This window comes from Saccopteryx leptura, chromosome 3 (assembly GCF_036850995.1).
Source record: "Saccopteryx leptura isolate mSacLep1 chromosome 3, mSacLep1_pri_phased_curated, whole genome shotgun sequence".
Classification (NCBI taxonomy): domain Eukaryota; kingdom Metazoa; phylum Chordata; class Mammalia; order Chiroptera; family Emballonuridae; genus Saccopteryx; species Saccopteryx leptura.
Genome location: NC_089505.1, coordinates 171,917,249 through 171,937,255, shown reverse-complemented (window position 1 = coordinate 171,937,255; position 20,007 = coordinate 171,917,249). Strand labels below are relative to the sequence as shown.

The window sequence follows — 20,007 nt, the reverse complement described above, 5'->3', positions numbered from 1 at the left end:
TGAGTGACCCCAAGCTCAAGCCAGTGACCTTGGGCTCAAGCTGGTGAGCTTTGCTCAAACCAGATGAGCCTGCGCTCAAACTGGTGACCTCGGGGTCTTGAACCTGGGTCCTCGGCATCCCAGTTCGACACTCTATCCACTGCGCCACCACCTGGTCATGCTGTATCAGTCTTTTAACTGTGTTTCTTTGTGTGTATTTTTTCTCTTTTCTTCTTTTTGCTATTATTCCTCTTATAGCAGGCTCTTACATATTTCTTGTAATGTTGGTTTGGTGGTAACAGACTCTTTTAAGCCTTTTCTTGTCTGTGAAGCTCTTTATTTCTCCTTCAATTTTAAATGATAGCCTTGCTGGGTAAAGTAGTTTTGGTTGTAAGTCCTTGAATATCTTCACTTTAAATATTTCATTTCTGGCCTTACAATGTTTCTCTTGATAAATGAACTGATAGTTTTCTAGGAATTTTCTTATTATGTAACTAATTGTGTTTCTCTTGCAGCTTTTAAGATTTTCTCTTTGTCATTAACATTTGCCATTTTAATTATGTTTTGTCTTGGTTTGTGCCTTTTTGGGTTCATCTTGTTTGGGACTCTCTGCTTATAGGATTTGTCTTTTCTCTTCACCAGATTAGGGGAGTTTTTAGTCATTATTTCTTCAAACAGGTTTTGAATATTTTAGTCTCTCTCCTCTTTCTGTACTTCTACGATGCATATATTTTAAAGCAGTGGTCCCCAATCTTTTTTGGGCCACGGACTGGTTTAATGTCAGAAAATATTTTCACGGACCGGCCTTTAAGGTGGGACGGATAAATGTATCATGTGACTGAGACAAGCGTCAAGAGTGAGTCTTAGATGGATGTAACAGAGGGAATCTGGTCATTTTATAAAAATAAAACATCGTTCAGACTTAAATATAAATAAAACAGAAATAATGTAAGTTATATATTCTTTCTCTGCGGACCAGTACCGGGCCACAGCCTGGGGTTTGGGGACCACTGTTTTAAAGCTTTCTATTGTCCCAAATTTCTCTTAAACTATCCTCATTTTTTAAAATTCTTTTTTCTTTTTGCAGCTCATATTGGGTGTGTTCTGTTACTTTGCCTTACACATCACTGGTTGAGGCCTCTTCTTCATATCTAACCAACTATTTATTCCTTTCAGTGTATTTTTCATTTCAGATAATAAATTTAACATTTCTGACTGGTCCTTTTGTATGGTTTCTATCTACTTTTTTATGCTTTTGGGCATTCTTATAACCCAAACTCTGAACTTTGTATCTGATAAACTGCTTGCCTCCATTTCATTTAGTTCTTTTCCTGGAGATGTTTCTTATTCTTTCATTTGAGGACTATTTGTCTCCTCATTTTGACTGCCTCTTTGTGTTCACTTCTATGTATTAGGCAGAGCTGCTATAATTCCCAGGCTTCATGGGGTGGCCATATGTGGTAGGTGCCCTGTGGGGTCCAGTGAGGCATTCTCTTTGATCACCAGAGCTTGATTTAGTCATGTTTAGGATTGACATTCAGGTTGGCTGACTGTGAGGCTCAACCTTGAATACACTGTGCAAGTTGCTGTGTAGGTGCTGACCACATGAAGTAGAATTTACCTCAGCAAGATTTTGTGCCTGACAACATCTTCTTTTGGATATGCTGATTGTGAAGCATATTGGATCCTGCTCTGGTGTTTTCTGAAGCTGACCCCTGGGTGTGTTTGTTGTGGGTCACTTGAGTAGGACCCTGGTGTAGGCCAATGCCAGATGTTCTGGGCAATCTGTTTGGAGCTACAAGCAATCTACATCTTGTAACTACCTCTGCTGTGACTGGATGAATGTGGGATGGACCAAGTTGTACAACAATGCCAGCCTTACTAGCCTGAGTCCAGGGACAGATAAGCAAAAATCCCAAGGCACCCTGAGATCCACCTCTGCCTGCCTTGTCTGCCTGATGCTTGTCAGGCTCAGTCACTGAAAGGGCCACTGGCAGTACTCGAGCTGATGAGGTGGGTGCACAGTGAGTCAACAGGTAGTGGTGAGAGGTTGTCCTATGATGGGGCGGTATTGGTCCGGCTTAGGGGAATGTGTGGGGAAAGGTCCCCATCCTAAGACTACACAATTCAGTATGTCCTGGATTTTTCCTGGACCTTAGCTGGGCAGAGCCACCTTGAGTCAGACAAGTAGGGCCTCTGAACCTCGGAAGGTGAGCTTGCCAAAGCCTGGCTGGTGGTTCTAATGAATGCGTATTAGGAGAAAGTTCCAGTCAGGTTCATGGTAAGTAGGAGAAATAGTTCCATCCCCAAAGCCACTGAACTCAGTCACTGACACCTCCTGAGTCTGCCCAGACCAGTCTGGCTAAGGCAGCTTACTCCTCAGCAAGGTGTGAGCTCTGCTGTATGGGCGAGAGGGAGGTCACAGTGTTGGTCTATTGTTTTCCTGCAGGCTGATACCACTTCAAGGGGAATGTTCACTTCAAGAAAGATGACATTTATGGTGTTTGAGAAGGACTTAGCACATGGATCCTGGTGGCTGTCCCTTCAGCTTTCTCTCCAGAGCTACACATGCTAGATTTTCTTTAAGCAATTCTAGCGCACTCCACCCTCCTTCTGCCAGAGCCCAGGGTAAATGGCTGAAAAAGGAATTTTATGCATTGACCTTTTAAGAGCGTGCCTGTGACTCTATTGGATTCCTGTTTAATTCTGAGGGAAAGTATCCTTGCTTTTCACAGCCAGATGTTATGTGGGTGCTCCTTCCTAGCTCTGGTGCTCTGGGATGTGGAGCTAGGCTTGGAGTTTAGATTCCACATTTCTTTGGGGGAACCTTTAAAGTTTAGATATCCTTCTTGAACCTCAGTTGCTCTCCATGGGATCAGGGCTAGACCTTTTTGTATCACTGTCCTTACTATCAGTCTGCATGTGGCTTCTTCTAGAAATTCTTGGTTATAGAACTTTTCTTCAGCTAGCCTTACATTTGTTAATAGAATTATTGTTCTATAATTTAATTGTAATTCATTTTGTTCTTGGGAGGAGGAGAATGTAACTTCTACCTACTCTGTTACCATCTTGAATTCCCTTCACTTTCTAATAATATAATTATTGTGTATTCAACTCACTCTTTTTTATTTATGAATTCATCACATTATAATATTAAAATAATAATCTAAATCAATATGTTTAAGGATTTCCTAGAATACTTTTCCCATTGATACTTTACAAAGCGTTTATTATATAAGTGACTAATGTAGATAAATTTTGTATATTACTTGAAAATGAATGAGAAGCCTCTTTAAAAAATCATCAGGAATTTTAGGACAGTGACACAAACATTAAACCAAGCATGGGCTCAGTTCAGCACTGGGCACTATGTGTCTGCCCAGGTTGCATAACTGTGAATCCAGTTCTGTACATAAAACTATAGTTAAATTAGCTTCTCAAACTCTCCATGAACTCTCAGAGGCTCAAGGAATTGCTATATATTTTCAAACTTGTGTAAATTCACTAAATATCTTGTGTATCTTCACCAAGACACACTCGTCTCATTGGTCTTCTCATCACTATGCGGATTCTTATCTTTAACAGCAGCTTGTGCTTACATAATTAGTGTATTAGTTTCACAAGATATAGTTGGCTTGAATAATCCTTCACATAGGGAAACTTTAATGAAAAAAGTTGCATGTCTATGTATGGCAAGAATCTCTGATTTGCCAAATCACATAAAGAAGAAAACAAAATTATCAGCAAACCTAATGTGCACTCACACACACCGAGACACAGAGGAATATGTGCTCACAAGGAAGACTCACCATTTCCAGTGACAGTGATGTTCCGTTGGATGGTTTTGGTTTCTGCATGTGTGAAGATATATTTGCAGAAATTTTTGGATTGCTGCTGGAAATTCAAATCTAGTTGATTTTCTGACACCTTTTCCAAATGGTGTAATAATTCCTTGTCATTTGTAGGCCGGTCAAACACAAAGCATTTCCGCCTTGGAAAGAACTTCCTGATACACTCCCTAGGCAGGTTGGATTTCTCAATTTGGGGATTCTTGCCTGTAGAATAGAAAAAGGGGAATCATTGATGAGATGATCTTCAGACAAGGAGATAGAAGACTTTTATTTCCAAGGACCTTTGTATCACTGTAACACTAGTGCCTGTAAATCTTCTTTTACTTAACCAGGCAAATCATTTACCCAAAGCATAAAAATTTAGATTTTTTTTTTGTCCAAAGCCAGGTATAAAGGAACTAGTCCTGGAGAAGAAGGGGAGACATCCATCCCAAGTGAAGAAAACTTATGATTGTTTTTCTTAGCCTTTCCATGGTGTTCAGTGGCTCTCTTTAATAGATTTTTGTTTTGAATGATAGATTGATTCCCCAAATTTTCAGAAATAGTTTTGATATTATAGTCCTCATGTTAGAAATAAAATGAGTGCTCTAAAGAAAGAGTAAATTATTTCCTGGTAGAAATAATTATATTTATGGGAGAAATATTACATGAAAGACAGAAAATACTCAGAACAGTAAAGAAAAACTTCTAAAAATCAGAGTTAAAAGATACAGTGACGGCCCTGGCCGATTGGCTCAGTGGTAGAGCGTTGGCCTGATGTGCAGGAGTCCTGGGTTCGATTCCTGGCCAGGGCACACAGGAGAAGCATCCATCTGTATCTCCACCCCTTCCTCTCTCCTTCCTCTCTGTCTCTCTCTTCTCCTCCTGCAGCCAAGGCTCCATTGGAGCAAAGTTTGCCCAGGTGCTGAGGATGACTATGTGGCCTCTGCCTCAGGCTCTAGAATGGCTCTGATTGCTGCAGAGTGACACCCCAAGATGGGCAGAGCATCGCCCCCTGGTGGGCATACTGGGTGGATCCCGGTTGGGCGCATGCAAGAGTCTGTCTGACTGCCTCCCTGTTTCCAACTTTGGAAAAATACACACACACACACACACACAAGAGATACAGTGACGTCAGAGAAATGGCGCCGTGAGGAACATTCCCGATACTTCTTCTCAAAATTTCAACAAGTTCTTCAACTAGAGACAGAAAAATTGATTCCTGGAGCGTCTGTAAGTCCCACACACTGAACAAAAAGGTATGATTGGGTGAAATGGTGGCTAAATATATAATTAACCCTGAAGGAAATAAGACTGAGAACGGAACACTCCTCCTTCCTCACTAACCTGAGCAAGGGCAGCTTTCACTTGGAACTGAGAGAGAATGAGCTGGGGGTGTGGAAGGATGGGCTGAGGCACAGAGGTCAAGCCAAGGAAAGAGTGTGCCTGCGGCGAATCAACCCACACGAGCTAATGCCAGCGCCAGGCCCCGGCAAAGGCAGGCAAGCGGAGGCCTCCATTACTCCTGATATCCTGGTCGGTGAGCACGAATAGTGTGCAAGAGGTTCCTCCTAGTGCCCTGGGCTTGGGCACCCATGTTCTTGGACAGAGGGTCAGGGTCAGAGACTTCTGCGTGGGCTGTGACCAGAGTCTCAGTGTGATCCCTGCTCCCCCAACAACAGCACGTGGGGAGTGCATGAAAGCAAACTTCCCTACACCCAATTTCTCCGGGCAGGTTGTCTCAGCTAGCCATTCTGACTAACATCCCAGGGAAGAAAAAATTCAGAACAACTAGGGGGAGGTGTGGCAGGCAGCTTGCAGACCATCTCTGGAGCAGATTTGCAAATCCAATTGCTGAAACTAGCTTAACCCATAGTCTCCTCACCACACAACTGGCCTACGTGGCTCTAGCTGACAAGGTCTTCTCTCTCAGCTCAGCAATCTGAGACAAGAGATGTGATATTTTTTAGTGCCTCTTGCTCTGCATGTAGGGGAGGGGGAAACTTCCTGTCAGCTGATACAGGGTGAAAAACACACTCTTATGGAACAAACCTCAGAGAACACTGCAGAAGTAGTACAGGCTAGGCTGTAGGCTTCTTAACAAGGAAGAAGCCTGCAGAGAGCAATCCGACGGAATGCTAAGGCAAATTTAACTAGGCATACCTGGGGAACTGAACAGATGTCAACACTCTCCCCCTACCTGCTTAAGCTGGTGGTTCTGATTGGCAGAGCTTTCATACTCAGGGCTATGTGCTAACAAGAGGGACTTGGAAGCTTTTAAGACCTCCTGTTCCGCAGGCAGTGACTAGACATCTTCTTCCCAGCCAATACAGGTTACAAAGTGCAAAAGCCTGGGGAGAGTGGTCCCACAGAGTGCTAAGACATACAAGACATGCCTGGAGGCTCATAGAAAGACACCTTGAGAGCAATTGGCTCCCAGCCCTGCCTGATTATGCTGGCGGCTCTGACTGACAGAGCCTTACAGAGTCCTGTGCTCAGTGGCAAAAGAGTGGGGATTTGCCAGCTCTTTGAGCCTCTTACACTCCAGGCAGTGGCAGTGGCAACCTCATAGGTGGATCATCAGGCTGCTAATTTAGGAAGGAGAGACTAGGAGAGAGGCTCAGGGAAAATGAACTCTCCCATTGTCAGAGCCTGCAAATACTAACAAGCTCTGACTACCAACGAGACTGAGGCCTAGTATATGACATTGCCATAGCATCACATCAATTACAAATCTCTTCCTAAGCATGCCTCAGGGGCAGAGCCTGGGGTACATGCCACTGACCAGGAAGAGGGAGAGGAAAAAAAAAGAAGAAGATAACCTCTCAAAATCAAGAAAAATCCAGTCTTCATAAATTTTTCCACTATTTTTTTGTTTCTTTCATCTTCTTATCTTTATTTTTTTTCTTTTTTCATCTACCTTGGTCCTTTTATCCTCTGCTCATCTTATTATTTTCTCTTCATCTTGAACTACAATACCCACAAGTATTACCTTTCCCATTATTTTCTTTTCTTTTTTCTTTCTCTCTATGATAGTTGCACTCCAAAACCCTTAACTCTCTCCTTTTTTTCTTTTTCCCTTTTTCATTTTTCCTGCTCTCTCTTAGTTTCTTCTTTTCTCTTTTACTTTGCCTTTCATTCAATACTCACGAACAAATTATTTTATTTTGGATTCAAATTTTTTCTTTGTGGCATTTTGTGTGCTTTTTACTTCACTTTTTAACTCATTAGCATTCCCCCCAACCCCAGCTCTCCATTCTAAGTAGTTTTTGTTCCACTTAATACAATAGTATTTTTATCTTTTTCTTGTTTCCTTCTTATCCCTTTCACTGTATCTCTCATTAGTCCATCATTTACAAGCAAATTATTTTATTTTTGAATCAAATTTTTTTTCCTTTTTTGAATTTTGTGTGTCCCTACGTCCTTTTTTGCCCCTTTATCACTTCTCCCCAACTCAGGCCCTCTGTTATAGGTAGTTTTTGTTCCATTTAGCACAACATAATTCTCAGTTTTTCATGGTATTTTCTCAAAGAAGGAGAAAAAAAAGGAAAAAAGAGAAATAATAATTATTTTAAAAATTTATTTTGTTTTGTTGTCTATTTTTTTACTTTTTATTCTTTATGAATTCTCATTAGTGTTATTAATAAAACCACCCCCAGAAACCATTAAGGAAAAGGAAATCGAATATCATAGATACAAAGAACAGAGATGTAGCACAGATAGATGAGGACAAATCTATAGAAAACTATTTTAATAGATTGGAAACCTTGGAGTTAAATGACAGAGAATTTAAAATAGAAATCCTAAAAATACCCAGAGATATACAAAAAAAATACAGAAAGGCAAATTAGGAAGCTCAAAAAACAACTCAACGAACACAAAGAATATATTACCAAGAAAATTGAAACTATATAAACAAATCAAACACAGATGAAAAACTCAATTCATGAACTGAAAAATGAGGTAACAAGCTTAGCTAATAGAACAGGCCATATAGAAGAGAGGATTAGTGACATAGAAGACAGGCAACTTGAGGCACAACAGAGAGAAGAGGAGAGAGACTCAAGAATTAAAAAAAAGAGAAATCCCTATAGGAATTGTCTGACTCCATCAAAAAGAGTAACATAAGAATAATAGGTATATCAGAAGGAGAAGAGAGAGAAAATGGAATGGAGAACATATTCAAACAAATAATAGACGAGAACTTCCCAAGCCTATGGAAAGAACTAAAACCTCGAATTCAAGAAGCAAACAGAACACCAAGTTATCTTAACCCCAACAAACCTACTTCAAAGCACATCATAATGAAATTGGACAAATCAACAACAACAAAAAATTCTCAAGACACCCAGGGAAAAGAAGAATACAACATATAAAGGAAGACCTATTAGATTATCATTGGATTTCTCAGCAGAAACTCTACAAGCTAGAAGAGAGTGGACCCTGATATTTAAAGTTCTGAAAGAGAGGAACTTCCAACTAAGAAAACTATACCCATCAAAGCTATCCTTCAAATATGAAGGAGAAATAAAAACATTCACAGATACAGAAAAGATGAGGAAATTTATCATCAGAAAACTCCCCTTCAGGAAATACTAAATGGGGTCTTCCAACCAGATACAAAGAACAAAACAAAACAAAACCACAAGTAAAAGCTCCATCAAGAACACAATAAAACCAAATTTAAACTGTGACAACAAAAACAAAAAAGAGGAGAGGACGAAGATTAACAGTAACAAAGGACGATGAAGTGTAGTAGCACTTATAAGATAGTGTACTACAATGAACATGGTAGGTACCCTTTCCATTACTTAATGGTAACCACCCCTGAAAAAACCACCACAGAAGCACATGACTTGAAAAAATAAGTAACAGACGAATAAAGTATGGATTACAACCAAGCAAAAACAAATGATAGAAATGATAGAAAAACAAAAGAGAAAAATCAAACAAGATACAAAACTGGCCCTGGCCGGTTGGCTCAGCGGTAGAGCGTCAGCCTGGCGTGAGGGGGACCTGGGTTCCATTCCCGGCCATGGCACATAGGAGAAGCACCCATTTGCTTCTCCACCACCCCCTCCTTCCTCTCTGTCTCTCTCTTCCCCTCCCGCAGCCAAGGCTCCATTGGAGCAAAGATGGCCCGGGCACTGGGGATGGCTCCTTGGCCTCTGCCCCAGGTGCTAGAGTGGCTCTGGTCACGGCAGAGCGATGCCCCGGAGGGGCAGAGCATCGCCCCCTGGTGGGCAGAGCGTCATCCCTGGTGGGCATGCCGGGTGGATCCCGGTCGGGCGCATGCGAGAGTCTGTCTGACTGTCTCTCCCCGTTTCCAGCTTCAGAAAAATACAAAAAAAAAAAAAAGATACAAAACTAACAGAAAGCAATATATAAAATGGCAACAGGAAACCCTCAAGTGTCAATAATTACACTAAATGTAAATGGATTGGACTCACCAATAAAAAGACACAGAGTAGCAGAATGGATTAAAAAAGAAAATACAAATGTATGCTCCCTAAAAGAAACACATCTAAGCAACAAGGATAAAAACAAATTCAAAGTGCAAGGCTGGAAAACAATACTACAAGCAAATAATATCCATAAAAAGCAGGTGTAGCAATACTTATATCTAACAATGCTGACTAAATGACAGCAAAAATAATCAGAGACAAAAATTTAACCATAATGATTAAGGGGACACTGAATCAAGAAGACATAACACTTCTTAATATATATGCACTAAAACAAGGAGCACCAAAATATATAAGACAGCTACTGGTCTTTTGAAGATGGCAGCGGAGTAGGCGGATGCACAGACGCCCAGCTCTCACCACCAAACTGGAATACAAATCAATTTAGAAAAAATCAGCATGAAAAACCAACACTGAACTGCAAGAACAGCTCTCAAAAACCAAGGAGCAAAGAGGAAGCCACAATACTCCTGGTAAGGAGTGCCTGAATCTCCTCTGCTTACAGGAACGGAAAGGGGGGGGGGTTGTGAGGCTGAGAGCCCGGAGAGGATTTCACAGAGGAAAAAGAGCAGAAACTACTGCTCACAGCCACTTACCTGGTGACCAGGGAGCAAGGTGGGTTGAAAAGACCAGCTTATCTCCCAAGTGGAAAGGTCGTGGAGAGGGACAGACTGTGAGGGGATAAGGTATGCAAGAAACGAAATAAAAAAGCTGACTCATTCGTGCTGGAGGCAGCCATAGCTGGGGGAGGGACTGAACCTTTCACAAAACAGAGCTGAAGTGCTTCCGGATCAGAGATCTCAGGACATCTATCCAGCTCCAATCAGCGCAACAAGACACAGCTGAAAACAAGAAGTGGGGAGGAGGGGCCGTAACTCAGGTCTCCATGGAGATCTGAGATACACCTCCCCCTACTGAAGCTGAGAAAAAACCCTGCCCCCAGTGAGATTAGTTGGTGGAAGAGACCTTCAGCTTCTCAGGTTACACCCACAGCATTCCTGGTTACAGTTTCAAGGAAGCCCCCTGCTGAGATCAGTTAACAAGACTATCACCTATTAAGAAAACAAACAAATCAAGACTTCAAAGCTGCCCAAATCCGAAAGTGGATTACAAATAATAGCTGATACCAACCCAAGAAGACCTAGAAATAACACAACTGAAAACTTGAGGCAGACAACACCAAGCCTAAACTCAAACAACTCTACAAATAAAACACCATTATGAGAAGACAAAGGAGTGCAACCCAAATGAAACCACAAGAGACACCTTTGAGAGATGAGCTGAGTGATATGGAAATAATCAAACTTCCAGATGCAGAGTTCAAAATAATGATTGTAAGGATGCTCAGGGATCTTAGAACAACAATGGAGGGGCAGTTTGAAAACCTAAATAAAGAAATAGCAAGTATAAAAAAGGATATTGAAATATGAAAAAAGAATCAGTCAGAGATGACAAATACAATATCAGAAATGAAGACCACAATGGAAGGAATTAAAAACAGTATGGATACAGCTGAGGATCAAATAAGCGAGTTGGAGGACAACTGGAATGAAAGCATGAAAGCAGAGAAGAAAAGAGAAAAGAGACTCAAAAGGTCAGAGGAAACACTTAGAGAGCTCTTTGACAACATGAAGAGAAATAACATCTGCATCATAGGGGTTCCTGAAGAAGAAGAAAAAGAACAAGGGATAGAGACTTTGTTCAATCATATCATAACTGAAAACTTCCCTAAATTAATGCAAGAGAAACTCTCACAAGTCCAAGAAGCACAGAGAACTCCATTAAAGAGAAACACAAAGAAACCTACACCAAGACACATCATAATTAAAATACCAAAGCTAAGCGATAAAGAGAAAATATTAAAAGCTGCAAGAGAAAAAAAAGTTATCACCTACAAAGGAGCCCCCATAAGGATGACATCCGACTTCTCAACAGAAACACTTGAGGCCAGAAGGGAATGGCAAGAAATATTCAAAGTAATGCAGAACAAGAACCTACAACCAAGACTACTTTATCCAGCAAGGCTATTGTTTAAAATCAAAGGAGAAATAAAAAGCTTCCCAGACAAAAAGCAACTCAAGGAGTTCATTACAACCAAACCAATGCTGCAGGAAATGTTAAGGGGCCTGTTGTAAACAGATCAAAGTTGGAAAAGAATATAGCAAAAAAAGGAATACACCTTTAAAGAAGAAAATGGCAATAAACAACTACATATCAATAATAACCTTAAATGTAAATGGATTAAATGATCCAATCAAAAGACATATGGTAGCTGCGTGGATAAGAAAACAGGACCCATACATAGGTTGTCTACAAGAGACACACCTTAGAACAAAAGACACACATAGATTGAATGTAAAAGGATGGAAAAAAACATTTCATGCAAACGGAAATGAAAAAAAAGCTGGGGTAGCAATACTGATATCAGACAAATTGGACTTTAAAACAAAGGATATAGTAAGAGATAAAGAAGGCCACTACATAATGATAAAGGGAGTAATCCAACAGGAAGATATAACTATTATAAATATCTATGCACCTAATATAGGAGCACCCAAATATATAAAGCAGACTTTGATGGATTTAAAGGGTGAGATCAACAGCAATACTATAATAGTAGGGGATTTCAATACCCCACTAACATCACTAGATAGATCCTCAAGAAAGAAAATTAACAAAGAAACAGCAGACTTATTGTAAACACTAGATCAACTCGATTTAATAGATATCTTCAGAACCTTTCACCCTAAAGCAGCAGAATATACATTCTTTTCAAGTGCTCATGGTACATTCTCTAGGATAGACCACATGTTAGGGCACAAAAGTGCTCTCAACAAGTTTAAGAAGACTGAAATCATATCAAGCACTTTCTCTGATCACAACGGCATGAAACTAGAAATGAATCACTGCAGAAAAGCTCAAAAATTCTCAAACACATGGAAACTAAATAGCAGGGTGTTAAATAATGAATGGATTAAGAATGAGATCAAAGAAGAAATAAAAAAAATTCCTAGAAACGAACGACAATGAGAATACAACAACTCAAAATTTATGGGACACAGCGAAAGCAGTGCTGAGAGGGAAGTTCATAGCACTACAGGCACACTTTCAGAAGCTAGAAAAAGCTCAAATAAACAACTTAACCCTGCATCTAAAAGAATTAGAAAAAAAACAGCAAGTAAAGCCCAAATATAGTAGAAGGAAGGAAATAATAAAGATCAGAGCAGAAATAAATGACATAGAGGCTAAAGAAACAATACAGAGGATCAATGAAACTAGGAGCTGGTTCTTTGAAAAGGTAAACAAGAATGATGAACCTTTAAGTAGACTCACCAAGAAAAAGAGAGAGAGGACTCAAATAAATAAAATTAGAAATGAGAGAGGAGAAATAACAACTGACAGAACAGAAATACAAAATATTGTAAGAAAATACTATGAAGAACTGTATGCCAAAAAACTAGACAACCTAGATGAAATGGACAAATTCCTTGAAACATACAATCTTCCAAAAATCAATCTGGAAGAATCAGAAAACCTAAACAGACCGATTACACCAAATGAGATCGAAACAGTTATCAAAAAACTCCCAACAAAGAAAAGTCCAGGGCCCGATGGCTTCACAACGGAATTCTTCCAAATATTCAAAGAAGAACTAACTCCTATCCTTCTCAAACTATTTCAAAAAATTCAAGAGGAAGGAAGACTTCCAACCTCCTTTTATGAGGCGAGCATAATTCTGATTCCAAAACCAGGCAAAGACAACACAAAGAAAGAAAATTATAGGCCAATATCTCTGATGAATATAGATGCTAAAATCCTCAACAAAATATTAGCAAACCGGATCCAACAATATATGGAAAAATCATACACCATGATCAAGTGGGATTTATACTGGGGAGGCAAGGCTGGTACAATATTCGTAAATCAATCAATGTGATTCATCACATAAACAAAAAGAAGGAGAAAAACCATATGATAATTTCAATAGATGCAGAAAAAGCATTTGATAAAGTCCAGCACCCATTCATGATCAAAACTCTCAGCAAAGTGGGAATACAGGGAACATACCTCAACATGATAAAAACCATCTATGAGAAACCCACAGCCAACATCATACTCAATGGGAAAAAATTAAAAGCAATACCCTTAAGATCAGGAACAAGGCAGGGGTGCCCCCTATCACCACTCTTATTTAACATAGTCCTGGAAGTCCTAGCCACAGCAATCAGACAAGAAGAAGAAATAAAAGGCATTCAGGTTGGAAAAGAAGAAGTAAAACTATCATTATTTGCAGATGATATGATACTGTATATAGAAAACCCTAAAGTCTCAGTCAAAAAACTACTGGACCTGATAAATAAATTCAGCAAAGTGGTAGGATATAAAATCAATACTCAGAAATCAGAAGCATTTTTATACACCAACAATGAACAGTCAGAAAGAGAAATTAAGGAAACAATCCCCTTCACAATTACAACCAAAAAAATAAAGTACCTAGGAGTAAACTTAACCAAGGGGACTAAAGACTTGTACTCGGAAAATTACAAAGCATTGATAAAAGAAATCAAGGAAGATACAAACAAGTGGAAGCATATACCGTGCTCATGGTTAGGAAGAATAAACATCATTAAAATGTCTATATTACCCAAAGCAATCTATAAATTCAATGCAATACCAATTAAAATACCAATGACATACTTTAAAGATATAGAACACATATTCCAAAAATTTATATGGAACCAAAAGAGGACACGAATAGCCTCAGCAATCTTAAAAAAGAAGAATAAAGTGGGAGGTATCACACTTCCTGATATCAAGTTATACTACAAGGCCGTTGTACTCAAAACAGCCTGGTACTGGCAGAAGAACAGGCATATAGATCAATGGAACAGAACAGAGAACCCAGAAATAAACCCACAGTTCTATGGACAACTGATATTTGACAAAGGAGGTAAGGAAATACAATGGAGTAAAAACAGCTTCTTTAACAAATGGTGTTGGGAAAATTGGACAGCTACCTGCAAAAAAATGAAACTAGATCACCAGCTTACACCACTCACAAAAATAAACTCAAAATGGATAAAAGACTTAAATGTAGGCCGTGAAACCATAAGCATCTTAGAAGAAAACATAGGCAGTAAGCTCTCCAACATCTCTCGGAGCAATATATTTGCTGATTTATCTCCACGGGGAAGTGAAATAAAAGACAGGATAAACAAATGGGACTATATCAAACTAAAAAGCTTTTGCACAGCTAAAGACAACAAGAGCAGAATAAAAAGACAAACTACACAATGGGAGAACATATTTGACAATACGTCTGATAAGGGGTTAATAACCAAAATTTATAAAGAACTTGTAAAACTCAACACCAGGAAGACAAACAACCCAATCCAAAAATGGGCAAAAGAGATGAATAGACACTTCTCCAAAGAGGACATACAGATGGCCAATAGGCATATGAAAAAATGCTCAACATCACTAATCATTAGAGAAATGCAAATTAAAACCACAATGAGATATCACCTCACACCAGTCAGAATGGCGCTTATCAACAAAACAACACAGAATAAGTGCTGGCGAGGATGTGGAGAAAAAGGAACCCTCCTGCACTGCTGGTGGGAATGCAGACTGGTGCAGCCACTGTGGAAAACAGTATGGAGATTCCTCAAAAATCTGAAAATCGAACTGCCTTTTGACCCAGCTATCCCACTTTTAGGAATATACCCCAAGGACACCATAGAACGGCTTGAAAAAGAGAAATGCACCCGCATGTTTGTGGCAGCATTGTTCACAATAGCGAAGATCTGGAAACAGCCCAAGTGTTCGTCAGAGGACGAGTGGATTAAAAAGCTTTGGTACATATATACTATGGAATACTACTCAGCCATAAGAAATGATGACATCGGATCATTTACAATAACATGGATGGACCTTGACAACATTATACGGAGTGAAATAAGTAAATCAGAAAAAAAAAAAACTAAGATGAATACATACATAGAAGGGACATAAAAATGAGACTCAGAGACATGAACAAGAATGTGATGGCAACAGGGGCAGGAGGTTGGGCAGGGGGGAGGGGGTGAAGAAGGAGAGAGGGGTTAGGGGAGGGGAGGGGCACAAAGAAAACCAGATAGAAGGTGACAGAAGACAATTTAACTTTGGGGGAGGGGTATACAGCACAATCAAATGTCAAAATAATCTAGAGATATTTTCTCTCAACATATGTACCCTGATTTATCAACGTCACTGCATTAAATTTAATTAAAAAAAAAAAAAAAAAAGACAGCTACTAACTGACCTAAAAACAAAAACTGACAAAAACACAATACCTCAATATACCACTGATGGCTTTAGATCACTCATCTGAACAGAAAATCAATAAAAAAATACTGGCCTTAAACAAAACATTAGAGCAATTGGATATGATAGATATCTACAGGACATTTCATCCCAAAGTGACAGAGTACACATGTTTTTCTCTAGTGTACATAGAACATTCTCAAGAATTGATCATATGTTGGGCCACAAAAATAGCGTCAGCAAATTTAGAAAAATTGAAATTGTACCAAGCATATTTTCTGATCATAAAACCTTGAAACTAGAATTCAACTGCAAAAAAGATGTAAAAAAACCCACATAAATGTGGAAACTAAAGAACATACTTTTAAAAAATGAGTGGGTCAAAGAAGAAATAAGCGCAGAGATCAAAAGATATATACAGACAAATGAAAATGACAATACAACATATCAGAATCTCTGGGATGCAGCAAAAGCAGTAATAAGAGGGAAGTTCATATCACTTCAGGTCTATATGAACAAACAAGAGAGAGCCCAAGTAAACCACTTAACTTCACACCTTAAGGAACTAGACAAAGAAGAACAAATACAACTCAAAACCAGCTAAATAAAGAAAATAATAAAATCAGAGCAGAAATAACTAAAATAGAGAACAGAAAAACTATAGAAAAAATTAATAAAACAAGAATCTGATTCTTTGAAAAGATCAACAAAATTGACAAACCCTTGGCATGACTCGCCAAGGAAAAAAGAGAAAGGACTCAGATAAACAAAATCCAAAATGAAAGAGGAGAAATCACCATAGATATCACAGATATACAAAGAATTATTGTAGAATACTGTGAAAAACTGTATGCCACCAAATTCAACAATCTAGAAAAAATGGATAAATTCCTAGAACAATAAAACCTTTCTAGACTGAGTCATGAAGAAGGAGAAAGCCTAAACAGACCAATAAGCAGGGAGGAAATAGAAAAAAACTATTAAAAACCACTCCAAAATAAAAGTCCAGGCCCAGATGGCTATACTAGTGAATTCTATCAAACATTCAAAGAAGACTTGGTTTCTATTCTACTCAAAGTCTTCCAAAAGATTGAAAAAGAAGCAATACTTCCAAACACATTTTTTGATGCCTGGGCACTGAGGATGGCTCTATGGCCTCTGCCTCAGGTGCTAGAATGGCTCTGGTTGCAAAAGAGCAATGCCTCAGATGGGCAGAGCATCGCCCCCTGGTGGGCATGCCGGGTGGATCCAAGTCGGGCACATGCGGGAGTCTGTCTGACTGCCTCCCCGTTTCCAACTTCAGAAAAAAAAAAAAAGAAAACCCCCAAAAAACAAAAACAAAAACAAAAACATTGGTATGTAAAGACACATGCAGCCCCATGTTCATTGCAGCATTGTTTACTGTGGCTAAGACATGGAATCAACCAAAAAGCCCTTCAATAGATGACTAAATAAAGAAGATGTGGTACATATATACTATGGAATACTACTCAGCCATAAGAAATGAGGACATCGATCATTTACAACAACATGGATGAATCTTGATAACATTATATGGAGTGAAATAAGTAAATCAGAAAAAACTAAGAACTGCATGATTCCATACATTGGTGGGACATAAAAACAAGACTAAGAGACATGGAAGAGTGTGGTAGTTACTGAGGTAGTGGAGGAGGGAGGAGAGGGAGGAAGAGAGGGGAGTGGAGGCACAAAGAAAACCAGACTGAAGGTGACAAAGGACAATTTGACTTAGGTGACAGGTATGCAACATAATTAAATGACAAGATAACCTGGAGATGTTTTCTTTGCACATATGTACCCTTATTTATTAATGTCACCCAATTAAAATTAAAAATTAAAAAAAGAAAAGAAAAAAGAAAACAAAAAGATACACACAAAATAACTGTGTTTAGAGATTATTTTAGCAGACACCATAAAACAGTATAGTTAATCTAAAGCCATTTGGAGACCCTACCTGTTCTTTATATCAGATTATATTGAATGTGACAATGTCACACAGATGGATTCTGGGCATATATCACTTATTCAATAATTGATTGTTGGCCGGTTTGCTCAGTGGTACAACGCTGGCCCGGTGTGAGGAAGTCCCGGGTTGATTCCCTGCCAGGTCACACAGGAAAAGCATCCATCTGCTACTCTACCCTTATCCTTCTCTTTTCTCTTTATCACTCTCTTCTTCTCCCTCAACCAAAGCTCCATGGGGCAAAGGTGGCTTGGGCGCTGAGGATGGCTCCAGGGCCTCTACCTCAGGCGCTAGATGGCTCAGGTTGCAGTGGAGCAATGCCCCAGATGGACCAAGCATTGGCCCCTGGTGGGCATGCAGAGTGGATCCTGTCGGGCGCATGCAGGAGTCTATCTGCCGCCCCCCGCCCTGCTTCTCACTTCAGAAAAATACAAATAAATAAATAATAATGAATGACTGTTGTGTGAATAAATAAATTATTAAGTAAGCAAAAAAATAATATGCTTTGAGGCACCACCTATTATTCTTTCTAAATTTATTCTGTATAATGAATTTATTATGTCAACATGACAAAATATTGTATGATGCTATAAAAAGAAGAGAGTGATGGTATGAAAAACAAACACATAATAAAGAATTTGTCGATCTTATAGAAGGATATGCCAATGGTTTTTAAAGGAAATATTAGTGTATAAATATCTTTTATATAAAAGCTGTAACTATGCAGGCTAGTAATGTAGACTACATAAAATATATTTTAAAAATAAAGTAATTTAATATGTTTGTGTTTACCATCTTTCATACTAATGGGCTTATTTGTCTAAATAGAAATAGAGGAGCTTTGAACTTAATCAGTAACAAAATATTTGAGCCTTAGGAAGTTTTAGCACTAATTGTAAGCCTGTGCATTTTTTCATGGTGTCAATTTTTCTAAGAGCTCTTGGCCCAATATTAGTTTCTATATTTTTTCAGCCAGCCTAAATTCTGATCTTTTCAGTTTTTTCAGTAATAATAACTGAAATCATACCTACCTGTCACACACATGTCAACATTAGTATGGATCTCAATATCATCAAAAATAACAATTGAGCTTAAGTAGTGAATGACGGGACTCAGTTGACTTTACACCACCCAGGCCATCCTCTGTTACCTGGAATCAACTTCAAGGCGTGCTCCAGGTACTCGTCTTCAGTGATGGTGCCTCCCTCTAACTTTAGCTCCAGACTGAAGTCCCGTACAGCCCAAACAAAGTCTGGAAAGAAACTCACAAACTTGGCTGAGTCATCTTCTTCACCAGAGCTTGGAGAGGATTTTGTCTTGATTAGTTTTGTTAGTTCCGTCACGTAGCTGGGATCTTAGCTAAGGAATGAGATCTGCTTCATGTCAAAATTTTCAGTTCTTACCCAGAAACAAGTTTTATAAACATTCCCGTTAATCCTGTGGCCCTTCTCCTCAGCCATGATTACTGACATGAGGAAACCACCACCACCACCAAGAACAAAAAGAACAGTCTCAGTTACGCTCCCATAAACTCAATGACACATGGTGATTTGGTTCTGGGAAGGATACTGCAGCTGCTCCAGGGCCTGATGGTTGATGGTGCCCAGGCTGTTGTAGACAAACATACTGCTCAGAAGCACAGCCAGGGCGAAGATCCATGTGTCATTCTTAGGGTCGCCCTAGAAACGCGTTATAGGAAGGGACTTGGGTGCCTCCAGTTTTTGTTTGTTTTAATTTTTAAAATTGATATAACAATAAAATAAAATTAAAAACACTGACAGTGAAATCAAACTTTTACTTTACAAATATAAAGATACAATTGCAAATGGCAATTTTATACATTTACTATTAACTTAATATGAGAATAATTTTTAAAGTTAAACTATGAATGATGCCTATACTCTGAGATGTGAACACAGTAACCAAAAGTTTATCTAATCTTTCCCTCAACAGATACATTTTCCCAATTCATCTCTTGACTTACAATCCATCACTGAAATACAAGTTACACCTAGACTGATTTAATCTAAACTTACTTAGGTTTTAGTCTCTTTCTTTTCCATGAAAATAAGCTTCGTAAGTATGAGATAATATTAAAATGTGTTTTATGACTCAAGTCAACTTACAGTATTATGCTTCTCAACATATTTAAAGAACAAATGAAAATTGAAGTTAGTCCAGTTTAATAAGTGATATGGAACAAATGTAATAATTATGGGAAATGAAACCTATGCTAACAAAGCTGGCTTGTGTTACAGTCAGAAACCACTACGTCCTCTCTGGCCATGCTACGTACAAAATTGTCCATTCTCTGAACTGGTCTTAGTAATGGGCACAATGTCCCAAACACTGTGAACTAGAAAAAACATTAAGTTAGAAGAAGTCCAATGTGGAAAAGCTACTCTAAGCATTTCATTTCAAATGACTGAGCAGGCACTTAATC

At 38.9% G+C, this 20,007-nt stretch overlaps 1 protein-coding gene across 6 annotated transcripts in view; it reads right to left on the bottom strand.

Annotated features, from left to right (window-relative positions):
• Positions 1-20,007, bottom strand: part of LOC136400349 (guanylate-binding protein 4-like) — a 63,943-nt gene that overhangs the window by 26,238 nt on the left and 17,698 nt on the right. For all 6 annotated transcript variants that reach the window (XM_066376863.1, XM_066376860.1, XM_066376861.1 and 3 more), the window contains 3 exons: positions 19,134-19,243; positions 18,715-18,911; positions 3,789-4,034 (listed from right to left, as the gene is read on the bottom strand). In XM_066376863.1, coding sequence (XP_066232960.1) covers positions 3,789-4,034; positions 18,715-18,911; positions 19,134-19,243 — 553 coding nt within the window. The remainder of the gene's footprint in view (positions 1-3,788; positions 4,035-18,714; positions 18,912-19,133; positions 19,244-20,007) is intronic.